Source organism: Schistocerca americana, chromosome 8, assembly GCF_021461395.2.
Source record: "Schistocerca americana isolate TAMUIC-IGC-003095 chromosome 8, iqSchAmer2.1, whole genome shotgun sequence".
Classification (NCBI taxonomy): Eukaryota; Metazoa; Arthropoda; class Insecta; order Orthoptera; family Acrididae; genus Schistocerca; species Schistocerca americana.
The window spans coordinates 188,692,031-188,707,189 of NC_060126.1; the positions used below are offsets into that span (position 1 = coordinate 188,692,031).

The 15,159-nt window shown below is 39.8% G+C and overlaps 1 protein-coding gene across 3 annotated transcripts in view; it reads left to right on the forward strand.

Moving 5' to 3' along the window:
• LOC124544778 (protein SGT1 homolog) overlaps positions 1-14,134 on the forward strand; it is a 29,860-nt gene extending 15,726 nt beyond the window's left edge. For all 3 annotated transcript variants that reach the window (XM_047123457.1, XM_047123459.1, XM_047123458.1), the window contains exons 5-6: positions 13,354-13,538; positions 13,613-14,134. In XM_047123457.1, coding sequence (XP_046979413.1) covers positions 13,354-13,538; positions 13,613-13,717 — 290 coding nt within the window. In that variant the 3' untranslated portion in view covers positions 13,718-14,134. The remainder of the gene's footprint in view (positions 1-13,353; positions 13,539-13,612) is intronic.
• Positions 14,135-15,159: the final 1,025 nt, after the last annotated feature.

Below are 15,159 nucleotides of genomic sequence, written 5' to 3' on the forward strand. Positions count from 1 at the left end.
TACCTTAGAACATTTGGCTGTGGGCACAGTCTGGACCTGGAGCTATGTCGGGGAATAGGGCTAGAGGCTCTGAAGAATTCACACTCACTCTTTAATGGCCAAGCCGATTTCAAGGGTTCACCCGGGTACTGTCTTTCGACGGGGAGGAATAGGGGATTGCTGAGTTAGCTGCTGACAGAATGGCTGCAGGTGTGATCTGGATAGCTGCATCAGTACCTGCCTCACATGAACAGCTACAGCCTCCAAAGTCATATCAAGTGGCATGTGTTTGCTGTAGAAAGTGCTCAGAACATAAGTGCAGACACCGTGTGGAACTCTTTCATAATCAGTGTGATTCTTAAAATGGCCCCAATTGCTGCTGGGAACCAGGCAGAGTAAATTCATAAACACATTTCAGCTCTGCCGAGTGGTGGAAAAAAACACTACAGTTCCACTAGAGGGATCACACTATCAGCATCCTGTGGGAGCAGGAAGTAACTAAGGAGACAGGTCATCCCTCAGGGCTGCCTGCTGCCACCAGTTGTGAGGATATGGCATCAGTGCACATTGGTTCTGAACCAAGGTGTGTGTGTGGGGTGGGGGGGGGGGGGGGGGCACTAGGGATGCTGCCTCAGGGGCAGAGGCGGAACATGAGGAGTCCGGTGGGATGGAGGCCACCAGAATCTCCTTGGAGGACTGTTTCTTATCCTTCTCCCTAGGTGATGTTGATGTCTGTGAGAGCAAAATGGAGGAGGAGACAGACAAAAAGCACATTGCCCTTGTACCATCCCTGCAGAATATCTATGAATGGGAAAGTTCATCTGTCAAGTGAACACACAGTTTATCTACCACAGCAACAACCCAACCAAAGAACTTTTAGATGCTACAAAGGATTATGTTCAGAAATTGCACCTACCTTTAGCATACTAAATCAGCTGAAAGTGTGGAATACTATTCATTTGTGAGGCAGTAGCAATGAGAATGAAACATGAAGGGCAATGCAGCAGCTCAGACAACACAGCAAGTCAGTGATGAGTACAACAAAACTATACAGTTTCTGGAGTTTTATATATTGGCTATGCAGCCACTTCACTGCAAGAGAAAGAAACAAGAGGCGATTTAAACTGTGAAGTACCATTTAAACACAAAGCTTCGTGATAAATACTGGCTCCTACCATCTCGGCTGCCAGCAGCAGTGGACCTACAGGCCAGTAGCACTGTCAAGGCTACATCATCAGGCATAACAGTAAACATAATAGCAGAAGGCATATAAAACACTGTTTGGTTTGTCTGTGATCAGGTGCTGCAGGAGAAAAATCCATCACTGCTCTCTTGCCTCCCATTTGCCAATACCAGCCAGTTTAGATTAAACTAAAACACACTATTAATAAAAGATGTCAAACCCCACTCCTTCCAGCCAATCTGAAACTGGAACTCAATGACATTCTTGACCAGTGGATGCTAGGAACAGGTTAAAATAACACTATGTAAGACCTAAATGTTGCAGTGGCCTGGTAGTAATTGCATGGCCTTGATGAATGCAACTTAGTGGCCCAAACATTGGTCTGTAAAACATGATGATGTCATGGTAACATGCCTGCAAACGTTTTGTTGAAGCTGACAGTCGCCACAGAAATGTAACCTCAGATGGAAAATGACAATTTTGTCAGGTGGGGAAGACACTGGTGCAACCTTTAGACTATTTGGAAATCTAAAATTTTGTAGGGATTCTGGTCCGAGCTGCTGGTGGGAGTGCTTGTGTGTGCATGAGGTGTGCTTGCGTGTGCAAATATGTGTGTGTTTTCTTGGGCAAAGAAGGCTTAGCCAACAGCTACAATATGTAACAGTCTTTTCGTTGGGCCTGTCTTCAACTTAACATGTCATCTTTACAGGGAGTAGCAATCTATTCTTTCCCTAATACCGTTCACATTCCAAACTGGAGTTTCCATTGTTTTAGATTACGTAGTTCGCAAGTTTTTGAATGTATTAAACTTGAAGGTGACATTTGGGGGGGGGGGGGGGGGAGGCAGTGGCCTTCCATGTATGCTTAAATATTTTTAATCATTTGGAAGCTGTATCGGTCTTGTGAAAATTGTTTGAAAAAAAGTTAGAATGACAGCTGCCAGAAATGGGAGCCTGTATAATACTGTTTTCATGACATACTGTGCCAACAGTTGAAATGGAAATTTTTTTTAAATCCCAAACTGTGTGAAATATTTAGAAGTGTTATTGCTGAACTAAGCCAGCATTTTTCTATAAAGAGCATAAAGTCTGTTGTCTACATAGCTGTCTTTGTTACTAAAATTTATTGGAATTGGAAGGATCAGTAAAAGGAAGCACTAACTCTTAATTCGGTAAGGATAAATGTGATACACTGTCTGTTATGTGTTGCATTTCACCACATACTGATACAAAGTACTGTCTTGTATTACATATATATTTGTCTTATTGTATGTATGTTTTGGTCTGTGAATTTAACCAAATATATAATATACAATAACACAAAATGGTACCTTATGGGTTAGCACTTCTCTCTGCCCAGTCCTTCAGTTGTATCCATGTAACCTTTCTATTAGATGTTCCAGAAACCTTTTCTTGTTACCCACATTTTTTGTACCCATTAGATTATGTTGGTGAGGTGTGTAGAAAGAAGGGTCTCCTTTCTTTGTATTTGGATTTTGTGTGTCTCATAACATACATTTTACTGAGCATCTGATCACTCAGTACACAAGACATGTCAAGTTTTGTTTTACAATATGCTTAGTAAATTCTCTGACTATATTTTTACATGCACAGTTATGTATTTAACACATTAACATTATTAAATTGTTTTTCCTTACGATGTACTTAGCTTCTAAATTTTCTAATCGTTATTTCATAAATGCAATACTATTTTTTAGCGCTGTAATCACAGATAAGTCACCTTCTCATTCATTAATTCTGCCACTGAGTAGTAGCAGTTTTCTACCAGGAGATCATGTAGTTTCATTTTCAGTGGACATATCTTCATGCTTAATATAGCTTTACCTTCCAAATTACCATAAATATTTATTTCCATGTAGTTGGGTTTTTCAGAATTTTTGTGTCCAAAAAGATGTTTAAACTCAGTTATGTAAAATGCGGGGGCAGATAATACTTTTAGGTTCTTGAATAAGGGACAACATTGTTCATGTAGAGACAGCGTTTATTTTCCTAATGATTCTGTTTTGCAGTAGCAGGATTTGTGACATGTTGCCTGCATTCTCCACAAAAGTTTGATACTGTTCTGAGAAGCCTCTGAAATATTAAGTTTCAGACCATTTTGTTAAAACCATGCTTCTAGGCTAGTTAATGTGTTTGTACCATCACAAATTTTTCCTGATCTTTCTTTTTCAGTTAAAACTGTTGTTCCTATGTTTCTTAGGATTATACTTTCATTGCCACATGACTAGTTGGTTGACTTGTCTCATTTTGTTTACAAGGACATAGAATGACAGATGCATGAAATGGAGGCTGGCATAGTAAAGCGTCTCAAAAACCTGCACTGTCATCACTTCAAATGGGGGAATCCTGTTGCTCTTTTACTACATAAAGTTACCTGAAATTTTAATTAATGTTGTTTCACATTCTCAAAACTGTAGTGTAGGCGTACAATAAATCAGTTGCAGTGGAACTGTTGAAAAGTAGGCACCATATGTCAGCTACACAAGGTGGTCAGCCCATTATTCATTCTTGTTAGCTAAGAGGGCAAAGTTCGTAAAGGTGACAAGAACACCTGTTTGATTTACTCCACACCCTGCCTTAACCCTCACAGTACAGGGAGGGTGGTATTTCATGCCTAGCTTTTGAAAATATTGTTATCTAGCCATGTACTTGCTTTTAATCTCTTCTTCCAGAGTCTGTAATTGTTTTAAATTTTTCAGAAAACTTGACCCAAAAATTTAAGTCTTAGTAGTGGATGTGACTTTTCACAACATGTCAAGTTCATATTTTCAGGTTCAGGATCCTTCTTGCACATCAATATACCTTTAAAAAGTACATTGTTAATAAAAGTTAATAATTCATGAATTTTTTATTTATCTGTGGTGGGAAAAAATAATGCTGGAAAAAAAAATAATGCCCCACCCAATTGGTAATACACATTATGGAAAACGTGTTGGCATTGCTAGGGTTAATGATGTCCTCTTGGGAAGAGAATCAATTGTGTCCTGTGGTTTCCAGTGTACAGTAGTAATATCCTGCTGTCGACATGTACAAATGTGTACTATGACCAGGGACCGGAAAATTCACATCTATTTTTGTCAAAATTCGCATATATTTTCTTTGTTTGTTAATGATTAGACGCACAAATTTAAAAAGTTGTCATGCTGTGTGAGTGAAGACTAGAAAATTATTTGTTCTTCAAAATTTACTGTTGAAAAAAGTGCTGATTGGAAACTTTTTGACTGGAGTGTTTGCTTTTCCAAAAACTTCAACACCACCTTCTGAAATGGTCTGTTGTAAAGCAGCAGCATTTTCCCGCCAGTTAAGTGAATGTGTCTCCAATATAAGGTGTTTTTGGACATTATTTGTCTTTTCCTGCCAATTTCAAAATTAAAAAACCTCCAGACTACTAATTTTGACCTTTAATGGGCATTCAAAGTCCTACAAACCATGCTTGGCAGTGTTACAGAGAGAACTGACAAGGCACTTAACATAGAAGTGGAACCAAATGTACGAAAACTCGGTTTTAGCGTTAGGGAAAAAATTTTGGCGTCGTCGAAAAACATTACCGATTTTATTTTCTAATCACTATAGCTCAGATGGTGGGGTCTATAGGCTGTAGTGCAGATGGCCATGAGCGTAAGCAGATCAGAATTTTGACGGCCACATGAGGAGTGATGTGGGAAAACAAATCCTGCTCCCATTTTGCTGGGCAGCAGCCTACTGCAGAACTGACAAATTGTCACAGGGATTGGCAGTCTCTTTTGTTGTTGTAAGGATTATAATTGAAATACGTGATGCACCAGGATTAGTCACTTCACTTATTCCAAGAAAAGAAAACAACGGGCAACACACAACACAAAGCATTTGGCGATGGCTACCACGCAGTTGCTTGTTGAGTTTATCAAGGTATTGTTAATGACTTAGTTCAACTTTGCCACATTAAAAGTGTTCATATTGTACCATCTTTCGAGCTTTACCTAACAATTGTCTTGGCCATCAAATTGGACCATCTTGTCCAATCTACCTATCTGGTAACTTTTCATCTAGAAATAGACAGACATTGAGGGACCATTGGGGTGGTGCCTCATCCTGCTGGAATATGACATCAGGTTGCAGATGTTCCATTTGTGGCCCTGCAAACTCTTGTAACATGTGCAGGTAAACACCACCACTGATGGCAATCGTGATGAAAAAGAGTGGACCAGTGATGCAACTTTGCATCAATCGGCACCAAACATTGACCTTGGGACAGTCCCTTCTATTTCACATGTAACATGAGGATGGTGTGAACCTAATATAAGAGCTATGATGATTGAGTTTGCCAGATACATGAAACATTACCCCACTCCAGAGAAACAGATTTTTTCAAAAGTTCCTCCTTCGCATCAGTCTTGCCTAGCATATTTACTGTACACTGTTCGCACTGAGGTTGGTCTGTAGGCTTTAATGCCTGCAGCAGCTGTACCTTGTAGGGATATAGCCGTAACTTCTTATACAAGACATAGTGCACTATTGATCATATCATTTCCAAGTCTCTGGCTGTCGTATATTCTGATTCATCAGACTCTCTGCAAACACCTTACCTTGTTCACATTAGCATCTGAAACAGATGAGTTGGCTGCTCCCTTTTTATGGAGAACGCTACTTGTTTCCATAAATGACTTATGCCAGGCTCGAACAGTCGGCCAGGCAGTAGTTGCCTTTCATACGGTGTTCGAAAGTTTTGTTGCACTTGGCCATAGGATGCTGTCTGTATGAACTAGGCCACACATTGACTTTTTTCTTGTGGCGTTCACATTTTATCAGAATTTACAGTTCAATTCTGCATCAAAATTGCATCACCGTGAAAGTAAAAAAGATGTTTAGTTATCAAATGTTGAAAGCATAATTTGTTAATATTTAGTACAGTTTTAAAGCTATTGAAGCCTTAAGTTGTAAAGGTAATTTATAACATCCTCTATATCCTTTGCGTATTCCTAAAGGTACTTGTACGTCTGATGTATTCAGCCCATTAAGAAAAACATGTTGAGTTTTATATGCCTAGAAGTCTTCAATGCAGTAAAAAAAGTTGCTTGGTTCTCAGTAAGCTTATATTTTGTCAATTAAACGACAGTGTGAAACTGTATCGTCCAAAAGTCAAAGGAAGGGCATCAACATCGACGCCACTGTTTACAGCAGTCTAGATTTCACGGACAAACAGAGAAAGTTGAATTCCATGTAATATCTGAAAAATCTGTGATGATTCCTTTATAGTTCTATGCTGAAATAGCGAGATATGCTGCCTACCCACAGCTCCCATCCCTGCCGCCACCCAGTCCGTGTAAGAGTCTTGCTTCCTTCACCATTTAGCCATAGCCATCTATAGGAACTGAGGATGATTTCAGAACCCAGGCAGAAAGTTTTATTTGTGTTGACATGAGCTATGATTTTTAGTTGATGACACCCAGTTTATTAAATAACTAGCAGCATAGCCACCTCCACATCTTAGATAAAACTTCCGGCAAACATAAGAGTGCAAACTGGCCACTGGTCTTACTACTTGGCTTCCTTCCTATTGGTCTAAAAGGGAACAGTTTTCTGCTTAAAAGTGTAAGAGGTGGTTGTGCAGCCAATACCAAAATTTGTCACATGGTGTCTTTTAGATGACTGCAACAAAATCAATACACATTTTCACCAAAAAAGTGCAAGGTGCTGTGTATGACTGTCATACAATAAATATTGCCAGCCATGTACATCGGAATGAGTGGAATCAACTTTTTGGGGGATTCCAGGAGCCCCAGAGGAGCTTTCACCATAGGTGCCCCAGTGTTCCTGCCCAGGACAGCAGCCTGAAGCCTGTTGTTAACTCTGACCATTGCATCTTTCTGCTGTTTCCGGATGGTGGCCACCTAGCTCAGTTGCTATCAATTTGGTGCTATGTACAAAAGTACTGATGCAAGTTATTCCAAGCTGTCGGGGGGGGGGGGGGGGGTGGTTATCAGAGAGGTCCCAAGCAGATTAAAAGAGATCTGACTACATGATAGCCACATATTAGGTGGCTCAAAATTTTGCTACTAATGTTATGATCTACTCTAAAAGGAAAGGTGGAACTCGCCATGGTATCTTTTTGATGACTGCAGCAATATCAATACACATTTTCACCAAAAAAGTGCAAGGTGCTGTGTATGACTGTCATACAATAAATATTGCCAATTATTGCAGTGGAATCAATGTAGTTAAGTGTAATTTATTTCTTTAAGATGCTGCAGATGCTTCTGTCACTCACTTCATTTGCTTTTAAATAATTTGTCGTGTGTCCCCTCCCCCCTTTCTTGAAGAGAGAGGCCAAATCAATGAATTGTGTAGAAAAATTACAGATTAAATTGGAAAAAGATGATTAGTGTTCAGTAGGCACATCGACAGGGGCTATCCCAGAAGACTGACAAGAAAAAAATATACATTTTAAAAATTACAAGATCAATGCAACAGGCTTAAGTAAGTGCATGAAGGCCTAGAAGAAATTGGCATAAATAAGCAAAAACTTGAAGATAAAACAAAATGTAGCAACAAACTGAAGAGATGGGAAGATTTCAGAGACAACAGTTCCTAAAAGACAATACAACACTCTCAGGCAGTCATAGTGACTTGCTTGTTGTGCTCTGACAAATGAGTTTTAGATTTTATCTTTACTGCTGCTTTCTCTAATGAATTGTCATTACATTAATGGATTATTTATGTGTATACTGAAGTTTTATCGCATACAGTGTTCAACAGTTTTATAATAATTTGTAATGTTGCTGTAGGAATTTTTTAGGATGGAAATGTGTCATATCAAAATAGGCTAATGAGCAATTTACACTGATCAGCCAGAAAATTATGACTACCGACCTAATAGCCAGTATGTCCACCTTTGTCATGGATACCAATGGCAACGCATCATGGTGTAGAAGCAGTAAGGTATTAGTAGGTTGCTGGAGAGAGTTGGCACCACATTTGCACATAGAAGTCACCCAATTCCCATAAATTGTGGTGAGGAGAGTGATGAGTTCTGGCACCATGTTCAGTTGCATACCAGATGTGTTTGATTGAGTTCCGGCAAGTTGGGTGGAAAGGGGGGGGGGGGGGTGGCAGTTCATCAATTGGAACTCACAACTTTGTTCATCGAACCACTCCATAGGACTCTTGGCCTTGTAACATCTTGTTAAAAAATGCCACTGTTGCTGGAAACGTGATCATTGTGAAGGGGTACATGTGGTCTGTACCCAGTGTACTATACTCCTTGGCCCTCATGGTGCCTTGCGTGAGCTCCACTGGACCGGTGGATGCCCATGTGAATGTTCCCCAGGGCATAATGGAGTTGCTACCAACTTGTCTTTGACCCGCAGTAAAGGTGTCAAGTAGCTGTTCCTAGTACAGGTGTCAAGGAGCTATTACCCGGAAGACAACAGATTTGCACCCTCCCCTCGGCATGATGAAGAAGGTACCGAGCAGACCATGCAACACTCTGCCACTGCACCAGCATCAAGTGCTGATGGTCATGGGTTCATTTCAGTTGTAGTTGCCGATGTCATGGGGTTAGCATTGGCACATGCATGGGTCGTTGGCTGCGGAGGTCTGTCATTAGAAGTGTTTAGGCACATTGGTACTTTAACCAGCATTAAAGTCTGATGTTAGCTCCACCACAGTTCGCTGCCTGTTCTGTTCCTGTGCTGTTAGACATCTGTGAAGAGGGTTGGCCACCCAACCCCACGCCATCTCGACTTGGTTGAAGACACTCACCTGAGCATTCCCACAGCACCCGATAAGCCGTGCAGTTTCCGAAATGCTCATGCCAATACTCTCGGCCATCACAATTTGCCCACGGTCAAGCTCAGATTAATCATACGTCTTGCCCATTCTATGCACAGACAGTACGTGTACTAATACTACATGCTACATGTGTGTGTCTGACTAGCAGTCATTCCTTGCCATGTGATGCTACTATCACCTGGATGTGTTTATATCGGTAGTAGTTTGGTGGTCATGTTCTGGCTGATCATTGTAAATACTCCGTGTAAGCAGCTAGCGTCAGAAAAAGGAAGAATAATGTTTGTAAGCATAACTGCCCGGAGTCTCTGTCCATAACTACGCACTAAAACACAAACATGTAAGGTGGATATTAAGACAACTTTTTCTGAGGATACACTGCAGTTATCACATGATTTACATACAGCAGTTAAATGGTTACTGTTCTCTTATTTCAGTTCCACATTGTATCAGGTTCAGTAGAACTACAAAAGACAAAATTTATGACAAAATATTGTTAAACTCTTTCGTGCATGTCAAAGATTTTACATCATCGTCATCATCATTTAAGACTGATAATGCCTTTCAGCGTTCAGTCTGGAGCATAGCCCCCTTACATAATTCCTCCATGATCCCTTATTCAGTGCTAACGTTGGTGCCTCTTCTGATGTTAAACCTATTACTTCAAAATCATTCTTAACCGAATCCAGGTACCTTCTCCTTGGTCTGCCCCAACTCCTCCTACCCTCTACTGCTGAACCCATGAGTCTCTTGGGTAACCTTGCTTCTCCCATGCGTGTAACATGACCCCATCATCTAAGCCTGTTCGCCCTGACTGCTACATCTATAGAGTTCATTCCCAGTTTTTCTTTGATTTCCTCATAGTGGACACCCTCCTGCCATTGCTCCCATCTACTAGTACCTGCAATCATCCTAGCTACTTTCATATCCGTAACCTCAACCTTGTTGATAAGGTAACCTGAATCCACCCAGCTTTCGCTCCCATACAACGAAGTTGGTCGAAAGATTGAACGGTGCACAGATAACTTAGTCTTGGTACTGACTTCCTCCTTGCAGAAGAGAGTAGATCGTAGCTGAGCGCTCACTGCATTAGCTTTGCTGCACCTCACTTTCAGTTCTTTCACTATGTTGCCATCCTGTGAGAATATGCATCCTAAGTTCTTGAAACCGTCCACCTGTTCTAACTTTGTTCCTCCTATTTGGCACTCAATCCGTTTATATTTCTTGCCCACTGACATTACTTTCGTTTTGGAGATGCTAATCTTCGTACCATAGTCCTTACATTTCTGATCTAGCTCTGAAATATTACTTTGCAAACTTTCAATCGAATCTGTCATCACAACTAAGTCATCCGCATATGCAAGACTGCTTATTTTGTGTTCACATATCTTAATCTCACCCAGCCAGTCTATTGTTTTCAACATATGATCCATAAATAATATGAACAACAGTGGAGACAGGTTGCAGCCTTGTCTTACCCCTGAAACTACTCTGAACCATGAACTCAGTTTACCGTCAACTCTAACTGCTGCCTGACTATCCATGTAAAGACCTTTAATTGCTTGCAAAAGTTTGCCTCCTATTCCATAATCTCGTAGAACAGACAATAACTTCCTCTTAGGAACCCGGTCATATGCCTTTTCTAGATCTATAAAGCATAGATACAATTCCCTGTTCCACTCATAACACTTCTCCATTATTTGCCGTAAGCTAAAGATCTGGTCCTGACAACCTCTAAGAGGCCTAAACCCACAGTGATTTTCATCCAATTGGTCCTCAACTAATACTCGCACTTTCCTTTCAGCAATACCTGAGAAGATTTTACCCACAATGCTGATTAAAGAGATACCTCTGTAGTTGTTACAATCTTTTCTGTTTCCATGTTTAAAGATTGGTGTGATTACTGTTTTTGTCCAGTCTGATGGAACCTGTCCCGACTCCCAGGCCATTTCAATTATCCTGTGTAGCCATTTAAGACCTGACATTCCACTGTATTTGATGAGTTCCGACTTAATTTCATCCACCCCAGCTGCTTTATTGCACTCCAATCTATTGACCATTTTCTCCACTTCCTCAAATGTGATCCTATTTCCATCATCATTCCTATCCCATTCTACCTCGAAATCTGAAACGTTACTGATCGTATTTTCACCTACATTGAGCAACTCTTCAAAATATTCCCTCCATCTGCCCAAGGCATCCACAGGATTCACCAGCAGTTTTCCTGACCTGTCCAAAATACTTGTCATTTCCTTCTTACCTCCCTTTCGAAGACTGCTAATTACACTCCAGAATGGTTTTCCAGCAGCTTGACCCATAGTCTCCAACCTGTTTCCAAAGTCTTCCCAAGATTTCTTCTTGGATGCTGCAATTATCTGTTTGGCTTTGTTTCTTTCTTCAACATAACTTTCTCTGTCTACCTGAGTTCTAGTATGTAGCCATTTTTGATACGCCTTCTTTTTCCTTTTACAGGTTGCCCTGACTGTGTCATTCCACCAAGCTGTTTGCTTCATCCTACTTTTAGACACTGCTGTTCCAAGACATTCTTTAGCCACTTCTAGTACTTTGTCCCTATACCTTGTCCATTCCTTTTCCAATGACTGTAATTGACTACATTCAATTAACTGGTACCTTTCTGAGATAGCTGTTATGTACTTATGCCTGATTTCCTTATCCTGAAGTTTCTCCACTCTTATCCTCCTACATATGGACCTGACCTCCTGCACTTCCGGCCTCACAATACCAATTTCACTGCAGATTAAATAGTGAACAGTGTCATCAAACAATCCCCTGAATACACGTGTGTCCCTCACAACCTTCCTGAATTCCTGATCCGTTATTACATAGTCAATGACAGATCTGGTTCCCCTGCCTTCCCAAATATACCGGTGAATATTCTTTTGTTTAAAAAAGGAGTTTGTGATTACTAAGCTCATACTTGCACAGAAATCCAAGAGTTGTTTCCCGTTCCTGTTGGCCTCCATATCCTCCCTAAATTTACCCATAACCTTTTCATACCCTTCTGTTCTATTTCCAATCCTGGCGTTAAAATCACCCATGAGCAGAACACTGTCCTTGTCCTTTACTCTAACAACTACATCACTGAGTGCCTCATAAAAACTATCCATCTTATCTTGATCTGTCCCTTCACAATGCGAATATACTGACACAATCCTAATTTTCTTGCTAGACACTGTCAAATCTATCCACATCAGTCGTTCGTTTACATACCTTATGGCAACTACGCTGGGTTCCATTTCTTTCCTGATATAAAGCCCTACACCCCATTGTGCTATTCCTGCTTTGATTCCTGACAGGTAGACCTTGTATTCTCCCACTTTCTCTTCTTTCTCACCCCTTACCCGAATGTCAGTAACAGCTAAAACGTCCAGCCCCATCTTACTTGCAGCCTCTGCCAGCTCTACCTTCTTCCCAGAGTAGCGCCCATTGATATTAATAGCTCCCCATCTCATTACCATTTGTTTGCCAAGTCGTATCTTAGGAGTCCTTGGTTTGTCAGTTAGAGGTGGGACTCCGTCACCTCCAAGGGTCCGAGGCATTTTGCTCTGATTGTTGCCAGCATCATATTTAAAGTACTAGGGAAGCAGGTTGCTAGCCTTACTTGCCCCAAGTCCCATTGGGTTTTACCCCTAAAGATTTTACAGAAACCAGAAATTATATGAACTATCTTGGAAACTAATTTTGAAAAATCATTTTACATTATCTGTCTATTCAATACTTCCAGCTTATTCACAGAAGTAGGATGCTATTAAATGGTTGTCCTTGTTTCTTACTAAATAGGGTTCCCAAGTGACAACATTGACATAACTTGCTTAATAAGACATTTTGAAAGCATAAAATGATGTATAGTACAAGAGTCAGCAGAAGAAAGTTCTAATCCATCAGTCGAGTAAGGATTAGTCTGATCAGACTACCTGGTTTGTTTTCATATTTACCCCATGCTGGCAACAGGTAGCTCTATATGTACCACTGGAAGGTGCTGTATAGCATATAAATTGATTGTTTTATTAGATTTATAGTCCTGTCTTTGAATTTAACCCAACATTTCACATACGCTAACTGGGAGCACACTCTTATGGACCCCTTCAAATAGATTTCATGATCATCCAAGTTTTGCCTCAAATATTTAATGGTTATATAAGAAAACTTGATCATTGACATGTTTTACACAAAATTGATAATCTCACTTTGTGCTAGGGGAATTCCGTTTCCAAAAGCTAATGATCTTCTGTATTTATTTTACACCTCTCATCAATTTGTCTGTCAGTTCTTATGATACTGCCAGAACGACTACTGAAAATTAAAAATTTAATGTATGTTTTGCTTTCTTTGGCTGTTTTAATATTAGTTTTTCATATTTCAAATGATTACATCCTTACACAGCAATATTGAGTGCTGGTCCGCCAAAATATCCAAGCTCAGCCCCAAAATCAAAGGACTGGGATCAAGTTGCTAAAGAATTGGATGACAATGAGAAACCTGAAGGAGAAGCTGCGCTGAATGCCCTCTTCCAAAAAATCTATGAACAGGGTTCAGATGAAGTCAGGCGAGCTATGAACAAGTCGTTTGTAAGTATATGAAAAAATCCTTTGCATTCTATGGAATACACTGCAACAAAACTAATGTTAAATAACAATTGCAGCAAGAATCTGGTGGCACTGTTCTCAGTACGAATTGGGGAGAAGTGGCAAAAGAGAAGGTGGAAGTAAGGGCTCCTGATGGGCTGGAGTGGCGGAAGTGGGATTGATGAAGAAAATGAAGAACAGTGTTGTGTTATGCTTGTGTATTTAATATATTTTTGTATTTTGAAAGACTTAATAGTGAAAAACCAGAGAGTATATACACTGTATAGTGGTTCTTCATTTCACTTTTAAAATATTGACAAAAGTCAGAAACAGAGCTGCTGTGGGCACATTAAACTTTCTTAACATTTTTGTGCATGATGAGTTACATGGTGGCTCTGGTGTGCACTTACTTTGGATTTAGTAAAGATCCTATAAAATGAATTCTTACATCTCATAATGTCTCATAATTTTGTTAATCTTCATCATTGTTGTCTTATCTTGTAAATTTGTACAATCTTTCTAAATGCATGCTAATTTGTGTTTGCTTCTTTAAAGACTGAGTGTACAAAATAAATAATGTCTCCATATTAATAACATAATTATGCTTGAAAAACTTTTTTTATTTATAAAAATGTGTTACACAAACTAATTACAGGAAACTTGGTTTTCCTCAGTTAATTTGAGCATAAGGAGCGGTATGATGACGACGGACGAGTCGTTGCCAATGTTGACTGGTGGCCAATGCTAAATAGAAACATATAAATCAGAGTAGGTTTGTCAGTAACGTCAATAAGGTGCTGGCTGCATGGTCTGGATCTGCAACAACTAAAATAATTAGAAGTCGTTGGTAAAAATTATATATATTGTACTTAACTGGTGGTATAGGATTCTTCTTGGCTGCATACATATCATTATACACAGATAGCTATTGAGGCCTCACTTAGGCCATATGTTACGAAGTACGTTGTTTGAGGTTGCTTCCTATCAGCTGAAGGCTACAATGCTTTACTACTTGATGTCCCGAGCAAGAGTGGACAAGGGCTAGCTAGAAACTTGATACAAGCCGCAGAGCGGCTCTGGTCACGACTTGCAGGTCCAACGACACTAAACGTTGATACCACAAGGAGCTATGAAACAGAGAAATATCTGGTGTGCTCAGGACACACAAACGGAAATTTACATAGAAGTGAAATGTTTCTAGTTCATAAGTTATGTGAATTTCATCCTTTTATGATTCTAGTACATCTTATTTAGTCATGTAAAAATTTACAGTGTAACAGAAAGCTATAACTTGAAAAAGGAAATTTTATATAGAAATCCCAAACAAGACTGATTAAACTGAGTCCAGTTTTTTATTAATTTTTTGTTACAGTAATATATGGCTCCCAAAATGCAGGTGAATGTACTTAGTGCCATAATGACAAGGAGATAAACCATCTTGGGTTTCAGCATATTGAGGAAAGTTTTAAGCATATTGTAATTTAAGCCAAATCATTGGACAATGTTGTTGATAATCTGTTTTAGCAGGTGTCTAGGGCCTACACCATGGGTAGTCAACCTTTTTTATGTACCACCCACTTTCGTATCCTGGTTAATAATAAAATTTACTAACTGCCCACCAGTT